Source organism: Chiloscyllium punctatum, chromosome 33 (assembly GCF_047496795.1).
Source record: "Chiloscyllium punctatum isolate Juve2018m chromosome 33, sChiPun1.3, whole genome shotgun sequence".
Taxonomy (NCBI): domain Eukaryota; kingdom Metazoa; phylum Chordata; class Chondrichthyes; order Orectolobiformes; family Hemiscylliidae; genus Chiloscyllium; species Chiloscyllium punctatum.
Genome location: NC_092771.1, coordinates 28,679,609 through 28,692,064, shown reverse-complemented (window position 1 = coordinate 28,692,064; position 12,456 = coordinate 28,679,609). Strand labels below are relative to the sequence as shown.

Genomic DNA, 12,456 nt, shown 5'->3' with positions numbered 1-12,456 from the left:
TGAATTTTTAAAACCTGTAAAAGGAAATTTAGCCATTCCTTATCCATCCCAATTTAATCATCTGCAAATGAAAATTATGGGCAGTTTGGTACAAGGTATTCAGGAAAGATAGAAAAGTAGTGGGTGTTTAGGCCATTCAAAGGATCATTTTTCACCATTTCAGCAATTCAGATAATTCTAGTGGAACGTCACCACCAAATATATCTTCTCCTCATTGCCCCGTCTGCACTTCACATTTCACAACCACCAACACCACACCCCCACTCTCAGTCTTTCCAGGTGAAGCTGCATTTGACCTGTACCGCCTCCAATCTTGTGAATTGTAATCACTGCAACCAAAATGGCCTACTCTACATTGGAGAAACCAAATGCAGACTGGGTGACCACTTTACAGAACACCTCTGGTCCATGCACAAGCATGACCACACACACAAACCCCCCCCCCCCCCCGCCCCCAACCATCCCATAGCTGGTTACTTTAACACAGCGTCCTGCTGTCATGAGCACATATCTGTCCTTGGCATGCTGCGGTGTTCCAGTGAATTACAGCGCAAACTGGAGGAACAACATCTCATCTTCACATCAGGCACTTTACAGCTTTCTTCATATTGAGTTCAACACCTTCAAATTGTGAACCATATCTTTCCTTTTCTTTTAGGTTGTTACATTTTGTTGTCTCTCTCCCCTCACCCATCCCAGTGGGACTGTCTGTCCTTTCAAATCTGGTAGGAGACACACCATTGTTCTGCTATTCTCATATTCTGATCACTTAATCTGAACTATCAATATATTTCTCCCCACAGCACCCATCCCAAACTATAGTACAAATGCTGTTCCCTCCGCACTTCACTTCAGCTCTGAGGAAACGTTCATTTAAACACAAAACGTTAGCTTGCTCTCGCTCCATAGATGCTGTCTGACCCACTGTGGTCTCCAGCATTTGTTGTTCTCATGACTGGAAGCTTAATGTTCAGGGATATAGATGCTGTAGGAAAGTGAGAAGGAGAGTGGTGTTTTTGATTAAGGAAATTCCTTGGGGTATTCCTTGGGGATCATCCAGTGAAGCTATATGGATCGAACTGAGAAATAAAAAGGGGGTGATCATTTCGATGGTATTGTACTATAGAACCTCCAAAAGTCAGTGGGAAATTGAGGAGTAAATATGTAGAAGATAAGAACATAAGAGCACATAAGAACCAGGAGCAGGAGAAGGCTATCAGGCCCTTCGAGCCCAATCCACCATTCATGGCTGATCTTTTCGTGACTCAGCTCCACTTACCCATCCTCTCACCATAACCCTTAATTCCTTTACTGTTCAAAAAGTTATCTCTCTTAGCTTTAAAAACATTCAATGAGAAAGCTTCAGCTACTTTACTGGGCAGGGAATTCTACAGATTCACAAACCTCTGAGTGAAGCGGTTCCTCCTCAATTCAGGCTTAAATCTGCTCCCGCTAATTTTGATGCTATGCTTTCTTGTTCTAGTTTCACCTGCCAATGGAAACGTCCTCGCTGCTTCGATTCTTATCTATTCCCTTCATAATTTTATATGTTTCTATCAGATTCCCCCTCATTCTTCAAAATTCCAATAAATATTACCTCACTCTACTCAGTCTCTCCTCATAAGCCAACCCCCTCAACTCTGGAATAAACCTAGTAAACCTCCTCTGCCACCCCCTCCAGTACCAGTACATCCTTTCTCAAGTAAGGAGACCAAAACTGCATGCAGTACTCCAGGTGTGACCTCACCAGCACCCTGTACAGCTGCAACACAACCCCCCTGCTTTTAATTCAATCCCTTTAGCAATGAAGGACAAAAGTCATTTGCCTTCTTAATTACCTGTTGCACCCTGTAGACCAATCTTCTGCAATTCTTTCACAACAACACCCAGGTCCCTCTGCATAACAGCATGCTGCAATTTTTTACCCTTCCAATAATGGTCCTTTTTACTGTTATTCCTACCACAATGGATGACTTCACATTTATCAACATTGTACTCTATCTGCCAGACCTTTGCCCACTCACTTAAACTATTTGTATCCCTCTTCAAACTTCCAGAGTCCTCTGCATTCTTTGCTATACCACTCATCTCATTATCATTCACAAACTTTGACACACTATGTATCAGTGTAAATGGTAAACAATTGTGGCCTCAACACTGATCCCTGAGGCACACCATTAATCAATGAACACCAACCAGAAAATCACTCACTTTTCACCACTCTTTGTTTCCTGTTAGTTAGCCAATCCTGTATCCATGCCAATACATCGTCCATAACGCCATGTACCTTTATCTTACACTGCAGCCTTTTGTGCAGCACCTTGTCGAATGCCTTTTGGAAGTCTAGATACACCACATCTACTGGGTCCCCGTTGTCCACCTTGCTCAATGTCTTCAAGGAATTCCAGTAAATTATTAAACATAATTTACTTGCCTTTCATGAACCCATGCTGCGTCTGCCCAATGGGACAATTTCTATCTAGATATTTTGCTATTTCTTCCTTAATTGATAGATTCAAACATTTTCCTCACAACAGAAATTAAGCTAACTAGCCTATACTTCCCCTTTTTTGTCTACCTCCTTTTTTAAACAGTGGCATCACATTTGCTGTTTTCCAATCTGCTGGAACTCTCCCAGAGTCCAGTGAATTTTGGAAAATTACCGGGAGCACATTTGTTATTTCTCCCGCCATCTTCTTTAGAATCCTGGGTTGCTTTCCATCAGGGCCAGGAGACCTGACTACCTTTTTCATGTTAACTATCGTTTCTAGGTCCTCACCTACCTTCGTCTCCTTGTCAGTTACTGCCATATTATTCATGTCCTCCACTGTGAAAACCGGCACAAAATACCTGTTCGGCTAATTGCTCATTTCCCATTATTAAATCCCCCTTCTCATCTGCTAAAGGACCAATATTTACCTTAGCCACTCTTTTTCACTTGATATATTTGTAGAAACAGTTGTTATCTGTGTTTATATTCTGAGCTATTTTATTCTCATAATCTATCTTGCTTTTCTTTATAGCTTTTTTTGTGGTTTTCTGTTGACCTTTAAAGTTTTCCCAATCTTCTAGTTTTCCACTGGTCTTTGCCACTTATGTATGCCTTATTTTTCAATTTGATAGCCTCCCTTAGTTCCTTAGACTCCGATGGCAGATTACCTCTTTTCTTATAGTGCTTCCTTTTCACTGGTATGCAATTTTTGCTGAGCACTTCGAAAAATTGCTTTGAAAGTCCTCCACTATTCCTCAACTGTCCCACCATAAAGTCTTTGTTTCCAGTCTACTTTGGCCAACTCCTCCCTCATCCTTTGTAGTCTCTTCTGTTTAAGCACAGGACTCTGGTAATGGATTTTATCTTCTCACTTTCCATCTGTATTCGAAATTCAACCATGCTGTGATCCCTAACAATGCGATCATTAATTATTCCTGTCTATTATGCAGGATCAGATCTAGGATAATTTGCTCCCTCATCACTTCCATTACATACTGTTCAAGAAAATGATTGCGGATACACTCGATGAACTCCTCCTCAAGGCTGCCTTGACCAAACTGGTTCGACCGATCGACATGTAGATTAAGATCCCCCCATGATAAATGCTGTACCATTTTTACAGGCATTAGTTTTTTCTTTGTTGCCCGTGCCAGTGTGATGTTATTATTTGGCAGCCTATCGACCACATCTATCAGTAATTTTCTCTTCTTAGAATTTCTAATTTCCAACCAAAAGGATTCAACCTTATTCTCCACAGAACCTATATCATCTCTCATCACCTCCCTGATGTTATCCTTAAATGTCAGAGCTACGCCACCTCCCCTATTTTCCTGTCTGTCCTTCCAATCACAGATCACTGCAAAAATAATAGGGTTGTATTGGTAGGGGATTTTAATTTTCCAGACACTGACTGGGACTGCTATACTGTTATGTGCCTGGAAGGAGAGAAATTTGTGAAGTGTGTTCAAGAAAACATTCTCAATCAGTATGTAGGTGCCCCTACTTGAGAAAGGGCAAAATTCAACCTCCTCTTGTGAAATAAGGTAGGGCAAGTGAATGAGGTGTTAATAGGGGACACTTTGGGACCAGTGACCATACTTCTGTTAATTTTAAAATAATCATGGAAAAGGTTAGACTTATCCCACAAGTTGAAATTATAATTGTAAATGGGGCAAGGCCAATTTTGATGGTATTAGACAGGAAAATTCAAAAGTCTTTTGGGGGAGGCTGTTCACAGGTAAAGGGACATCAGGCAAGTGGAAGGCTTTCAAAAGTAAGATAACAAGAGCTCAGGGATAACATTCCTGTTAGTGTGAAGGACAAGGCTGGCAAGAAAGGGTAAATAGGCAAAGTCTTTTCCTTGGGGTCGGGGAGTCCAGAACTAGAGGGCATAGGTTTAGGGCGAGAGGGGAAAGATATAAAAGAGACCTAAGGGGCAACGTTTTCACACAGAGGGTGGTACGCGTATGGAATGAGCTGCCAGAGGAAGTGGTGGAGGCTGGTCCAATTGCAGCATTTAAGAGGCATTTGGATGGTTAGGAAGAGTTTTGATGAATAGGAAGAGTTTGGAGGGATATGGGCCGGGTGCTGGCAGGTGGGGCTAGATTGGGTTGGGATATGTGGTTGGCATGGACGGGTTGGACCCAAGGGTCTGTTTCCATGCTGTACATCTCTATGACTCTATGACTATGACTCTAAGAGTAGGGAGCAGCATAAATTAGAGATACCGATGCTTTGGTCAAGAAGAAGAAGGAAGCATATGTTAAGTGGATCGTTTCAGGAGTATAGGGAACATGGGAGTACACTTATAATAGAAATCAGGCTCAAAATGGGGACATGCGATAGCTCTGGTAGATAAGGTAAAAGGAGAATCCAAAGAGATTTTGCACAGTATATTAAGGGCAAAAGTGTTACTAGGAAGAAAATAGAGCCTTTTAAAGATCAATGAGGCCATCTATGTGTGGAACTACATGAGATGGGTGACATCATAAGCAAATATTTCACGTTAGTATAGACTATGGAGAAAGGCATGGAAGCTAGGAAACTCAGGAAATAAATATTCATGTCTTGAAAACACTCAACTTTACAGAAGAGGAGGTGCTGAAGGTCTTCAACGCATAAAGGTAGATAAATCCATAGGACCTAATCAAGGACATTGTGGGAAGCTTGGGAAGACATTGTGGGGCCCCTCACAGAGGTATTTGTATCATCACAGATACAAGTGAGGTGCCAGAAGACTGGAGTGTGGCTAATGTTGTGCCATTATTTAAAAAAAGGCTGCAAGGAAAGGCCAGGAAACTGTAAGCCAGTGAGCCTGACGTCAGTGGTTGTTGGAGGGGATTCTGAGAGGTAAGACCTACATACATTTGGATTGGCAAAAATGATTAGGGGTAGTCAGCAAGGCTTTGTGCATGAGAAGCTGTGTCTCACAAACTTGAAAGAATGTTTTTAAGAGGTTACCAAGAAGGTACATAAAGGCTACATTGGCGTTAGCAAGGCTTTCGACAAGGTTCCACATGGTAGACTAGTTAATAGGTTAAATCACATGTCATCCAGGGACAGCTAGTCAATTGGATACAAAGTTGGCTTGATGGTAAGAGACAGAGGGTGGTGGTAGATGATACTTGGTCAGACTGGAGGTCTGTGACCAGTGATGTGCCACAAGGATGGCTGCTGGGTCCATTGTTGTTCGTCATTTATGTAAAGGTTTTGGGTGAGAATATAGAAGCATAGTTAGTAAGTTTGTGGATGACACCAAAATTGGTGGTTTAGTGGGCAGTGAAGAAGGTTACCTAAGAATACAGAAGGATTTTGATCAACTGGGCCAGTGGACCAAAGAATGGCAGATGGAGTTTAATTTAGACAAACGCAAGGCGTTGCATTTTAGTAAGGTAAATCAGGATAGGACTTATACAGTTAATGGTAGAGCCCTGGGGAGTGTTGTCAAACAGAGAGACCTAGGTACATAGTTCCTTGAAAGTGGTGTCAGAGGTAGACAGGGGTGGTGAAGAAAGTATTTGGTATGCTTACCTTCATTGATCAGAGCATCGAGTATAGAAGTTGGAATGTCATGTTTTGGCAATAGAAGACATTGGTAAGGCCACATTTGGAGTACTGCATATAATTCTGGTCACCCTGCCGTTGATAAACGTTGATAAACTGGAAGGACGTTGATAAACTGGAAAGTGTGCAAAAAAGATTTATCAGAATGTTACAGAGACTGGAGGGTTTGAGATATAAGGAGAGGCTGAATCGATTGTGACTTTTTTTCCCTGAAGCATTGGTGGCTGAGGCATGACTCAGGTTTATAAAATCATAAGATGAATAGCCAAAATCTTTTCCCCAGGGTAGGTGAGTTCAAAACTAGAAGGCATTGGTTTAAGGTGAGAGGGGAATGATTTAAAAGGGATGTGAGGAGCAGCATCTTCACATGAGGGTGATGTGTGCATGAGCAAGCTGCCAGAGAAAGTGGTAGAGGCAGGTACATTGATATAGGTGCCATAGCTGGATGACTTATAAAACTTTTCATTGTATTTTTCATGTAAAAGTGCATGTGACAACAAATTTCTATTCTCGTCTATTCTATAGTTACAGCATTTAAAAGACATTTGGACAGGTGGGTGAATAGGAAAGGTTTAGAGAGATATGAACCAAATGCAGGCAATCGGGGCTAACTCAGTTTAGGTTGCCTAGCCGGCATGGATGAGTTACGCCAAAAGGTCTGTTTCCGTGCTGATTCAGAAATCGACGTCGATTTCGCTGCTCGTTGGATGCTGCCTGAACTGCTATGCTCTTCCAGCACCACTAATCCAGTATTTGCTTTCCAGCATTTGCAGTCATTGGTTTTACCTTCAACATATTGTCTAGCTATCACCATTGTTAACAGCTAACCCAAGAATGCAACTTTAAAAAAAAGGGTTTTGTGATTTACACATGAAAGAAGTGAAACTATCACTGTATTGTAACAGATGAAAGGCTTAACAGACAATCAATTCTTCAATGTATAATTTCAGTTACATCACACTGCAAATTTTTGCTATAAATTCTGTGTTACGATCGAGCCCTCCACAATCACCTGATGAAGGAGCGTCACTCCGAAAGCTAGTGTGCTTCCAATTAAACCTGTTGGACTATAACCTGGTGTTGTGTGATTTTTAACTTTGTTTCCGTGCTGTTTAGCTCTATGTGTACCTGGATTGCATGCATGAGAGCTTCCTACAGCAGTATGTTTCCAGTACTACATGGAAGGATAAACTATTGGACCTTGTTATTGGAAATTAAGTGTATAAACCATTTAGAATATTTAGAACTCAGTTTTCATTATATTGTAAGGTTCAGGATGATGATAGAGAATGATGTGTAACAATCCAGTATGAGAAGGATCAGTTGACAGACAACAGACTTCATTGGGAGAAGAATAAAGTTGGTAAGGATTGACTGGCATGAGAGGTTGGCAGGAAATAGCAAACAGAACAATAGGCTACCTTCAAAAAGATGATGGTTTGGGCATGTTCAAGGTATATTCCTTCAATTGTAAAAGGTAAAACAAACAATTCCAGAGCTCCCTAGATAACAGAGGAGATATAAATTGAGAATCAGGAGGAATATTGAAGCTGAAGAAGGGAGTTGAAAAAGGTTATCACCACCTTTCTTTTATTTTCTCACTTTTTTTGGTTTGGAACTGTAAGTTGAAGTTCAGAACTGAACTTTGAACAGTACCTCATTTTAAAAAAGAAAGCAAAGGCAGATGTTTTCTGTTCAGAACTGACCTTGAAAGATAATACAGTTTAATTGCTGACGCTCGAGATGAATGGCTTTGAAATTTTACTATGCTCAGGGCTGGTTGCTGGTTGGATATTGAAGAGGTAACAGGCTCGAAGAGAGGAACAAGATTGAAGTGGTGTACATAAACTTTCAGAAGGCATTTGAAATGGTGCTACACAGCAATCCTGTAAAGAGAGTTATAGGTCATGTAATAAAAGGATCAAACTCAATATGAACACAAAATTGGCTGATCGACAGGAAACTGACTGTAAGTGTGAATGGATATTTTATGGGCTGGAGGAATGTTTGTCATGGAATTCCCCAGGGTCAGTATTGGGGCACTTGCTTTTCCTGATCTATATTAATGATCTAGATCTTGGAGTGTAAAGTGCAGTTACAAAGTCTGCAGTGACACAAAACTTGGAAGAATTGTAAAAAGTGAGGACAGTGTAGAATTCAGGAGCATGTGAATGGCATGTGAGGAATTTCAGTTATGAGGATGGATTGAAGAGATTGGGACTGTTGTCCTTGGATAATTATTTAGTTAAAAACAATGTGAAAAGCTGTGGCGGAAAAGCAGAAGGTTGACACAAGATAATGATGTTTTGTTTAAAGAAGCTGGTATGGGCACAATAGGCCGAATGGCCTCCACTGCCCTGTGGCATTTCTGTGAAGTTGTGGCAACCATGAAATCAGATCTTTGTCTTTTATGTGCTCTCAGTATGCGATCCAATGTGAATATTTTGTTCGATCATACAATATAATTCTATATAAATGTAGGATTCCTTTATTTTGCATTCACAATTCAGTGTAAGAACTCTGATGCCAGACATTATATTTTCAGCCTGACTACAGCAAACAGTGTTTGCTGAAAACATCTGCCACTTCCACCTTTGATCTCAATATTTTGTGCATACTAACACCAAACTATTAAAAGACAGACAATGCAGGTGTGGAAAATGAAAATATAGTTATCTTTACCTCAACTGCTGACAATTCATGTAAACTCTTATTAATTTTATAGAATCAGGTGGCCATTCAGCCCAGCAAGTTCACGCTGGATAGATGTCAGTTTGTGCTTGTGCATCTATGAAAGGCCATTTACTTGAAACAGTAGTTTTGTTTATCTCTCCAGAGATGCTGTCAGAACTGCTAAATATTTGAAGTAATTTCTGTTTTACTTTTATGTTAACCTTTATTGACATTCAATTTGATCAGATATTCGTTTGGAGCACTGCTATTTGAAATATGATGAAGATGAATGCGTACAACCTTTAGAAATCCGATTACGCATTGATGCTTGCTGCTGTTCTATCGGCGCTGCTTGGGGACCAGACTGTGAGAGATGTCCCAAAAAAGGCACAAGTGACTACAAAGCTCTTTGTCCACGAGGATCAGGATTTTCTACCAGAGGAGAGCCCAATGGGAAACCATTGGTAAAAGGTAAAAATGTTTCAGTAAAATAAAGCAAATTTACAATTTGTAATCTTATATAGTTCAGGGAATAAATGCAGTATATTATAGTAAAAGCCATGCAAATTTTTCTCAAGGCTTGTGGAATTAGTAGTTAATTAGTAGGTTCTGACACTCGATATAGGAGGATGGTATCTCTGTGACATCATAGAGGAGAAAAACAATGATGCCTTAGATACTGATGATTTATTGTGCCAATATTTGTCATTCTATATCCACAATCCAGTTCTAAATCCTGTTCTGAATTTTCATTAATGCAGAATTAACTTTAAAGAAAGTTAAAGAAGATGTGGATCTGGATTCCACGTGTATCAAGATTTCTATTAAATACAAACAACATATTAAATCAGTAAATATTTGTAAAGACAATTAATTGAATCAGTATAATTAAAACAGGAAAGAGGCACATTGAAAATGTTTGGATGAGTGGATTTTGATTCTAGGTTACTTTGTCGAAGTCTTAAAGTGGATTGACTCATGTGGGCGCAGTATATTTATTATAATATTGTGCCTAACTGCGGTATCTTATGAGTAAGACGATAATAAGGCATGGTTAAAATTCAGTGATTAAGTTTTCTTTATACTAATACTTGTTTAGGTTGAATTGTGGGAATCAGGTGTCTATGACCCAATTTGGACCATTTGCGCTATTACTTGGGCAGAATTGTAATCACATGAAACTAATCAATAAGATAAGAACTGATATTGCATTTATAACAGATAAACTGATAATTTGATCCTTCAGTTTTATGGCAGTGTGTATGCTGCACATGACCCCGTGCTCCTCAGATTTAGAATCTGAGCTAAACAGACAGCACTATAAAAATGAAACCATATAGTGGAGAAATTTGTAGTGCGAAAGACTACACTTTTGTAATGTCCTGATTCATTAGTATGTTTTACCTGTATGTTAAAGATGAGAAGTGAAATGCACTTGGATCATTCAAAAAGATTAGTAGGAATCTTTAGTATTAAAATAGTAAAATCTTTAGTATTAAAATATCTATGACTATATTGGTGCAACTACTTATTACAGAAATTATTTTCAATGTAAATTGCAGTAATTGCAAAAGTAGATATTATAACTGATTGCAAGAAGAAATGTTTTGTCCCATGTCCGAATAACTGCATGTCATGAGGGCCACATGCCATTACATCTGTTGGAGCTGTGGTGTTGAAAGATACTATACAATCAAGTACTTCCTCAAAGTTCCTCAACGGAACAAAAATAAACTTAGGAGACAGAAAAGGGAACTTGCCTCCAGGCAGCCAGTTTTACAACAATTGTACATAATTCCAGGAATGTTGTTCACATATGATGCATTATAAAATAGGGCAGAATCAACATGACTTTGTCAAGGGAAGTCATGCCTGACAAATCTGTTCGAATTCCTAGATAAACAGATTATGGAAAGATGTAGAGGCAACAGGGTAGTGTTGATGGGAGATATTAATTTTCCCAACATTGACTGGGATATACTTAGTGTCAGAGGTCTGGTTGGGGCAGAATTTGTAAGAAGCGTCCAGGAGAGTTTTCTAGAGCAGTATGTCAGTAGTCCAATGAGGGAAGGGGCCATATTGGACCTGGTGTTGGGGAATGAGCCAGGCCAAGTGGTAGAAGTTGCGGTGTGGGATTTCTTTGGGAATAGTGACCACAATTCTGTAAGTTTCAGAGTACTTGTAGATAAAGAAGAGAGTGATCCGAAGGAACGAGTACTAAACTGGGCCAAGGCCAATTATATCAAAATAAGATAGCAGCTGGGAAATGTGGATTGGACGCCGCTATTTAAAGGCAAGTCCACATTTGATATGTGGGAAGCTTTCAAAGCTAGGTTAAAAATAGTGCAGGATAGGCATGTCCCATTGAAAACAAACCGTGGATGACAGGAGAAATCATACGACTAGCCAAGAGGAAAAGGGAAGCGTATATAAGGACCAGGCAGCTAAAAAGTGAAAGGTCCCTGGAGGAATATCGGGAGAGTAGGACCAGTCTTAAATGAGGACTTGAGCAGGCTAAAAGGGGTCATGAAATAGTTTTAGCAAACAGAATTAAGGAGAATCCCAAAGCCTTTTATTCTTATATAAGAAGCAAGCGGGTAACTAGAGAAAGGATTGGTCCACTAAAGGATAAGGAAGGAAGGCTATGTGTCGAACCTGAGAAAATGGGTGAGATTCTGAATGATTTCTTTGCATCAGTGTTCACTGAGGAGAAGGAAATGATGAATGTTGAGATTAGAGATAGAAGTTTGATTACTCTGGATCATGTTGACATAAATAGGGAAGATGTGTTGGATAGACTAGAGGTTATTAAGATAAACAAATCCCCAGGACCAATGGGATCTATCCCAGGTTGCTGAGGGAGGCGAGAGAGGAAATAACCGGGGCCCTGACAAATATCTTTGTGGCATCCTTAAACACAGGTAAGGTTCCAGAGGACTGGAGGATTGCTCATGTTGTCCCCCTGTACAAGGAAGGTTGTAGGGAATAAAATCTTTTTGTATATGGAAAAGAATGGGCTTATCGGTGATAGGCAGCATGGTTTTGTGCGGGGAAGATCGTGCCTTACCAACGTAAATAGAGTTTTTTGAGGAAGTGACCAAGTTGATAGATGAAGGAAGGGCTGTAGATGTCATATACATGGACTTTAGTAAGGCGTTTGATAAGGTTCCCCATGGTACGCTAATGGAGAAAGTGAAGTCATATGGTGTGCAGGGTGTTCTAGTTAGCTGGATAAAGAACTGTTGTTTGTGATATACATAAATGATCTGGAAGAGGGCACCGTTGGTATGATCAGTAAGTTTGCAGATGACATGAAGATTGATGGAGTAGCAGAGAGCATAGGGACTGTCAAAGAATACAGGAGGGTACAGATAGACCGGAGAGTTGGGTGGAGAAGTGGCAGATGGAGTTCAATACAGACAAATGTGAGGTGATGCACTTTAGCAAGACTAATTCCAGAACGAATTATACTGTAAACAGAAGAGCCTTGGAAAAAGTTGATGGGCAGAGAGATCTGGGAGTTCAGGTCCATTGTACCCTGAAGGTGGCTGCACAGGTGGATAGAGTGGTCAAGAAGGCATATGTATGCTTGCCTTCATCAGATGGGATATTAAGTATAAGAGCTGGCAAGTCATGTTAAAATTGTACAAGACATTGGTTCAGCCACATTTAGACTACTGTGTACAATTCTGGTCGCCACATTATCAAAAGAATGTGGACGCTTTGAA

General features: G+C 40.1%; 1 protein-coding gene across 1 annotated transcript in view; it reads left to right on the top strand.

The window, feature by feature from the left end:
- LOC140458518 (fibrillin-1-like) overlaps positions 1–12,456 on the top strand; it is a 574,711-nt gene that overhangs the window by 362,032 nt on the left and 200,223 nt on the right. Inside the window, exon 24 of the mRNA XM_072553247.1 lies at positions 8,975–9,199. Within this exon, the coding sequence (XP_072409348.1) occupies positions 8,975–9,199 (225 nt within the window). The remainder of the gene's footprint in view (positions 1–8,974; positions 9,200–12,456) is intronic.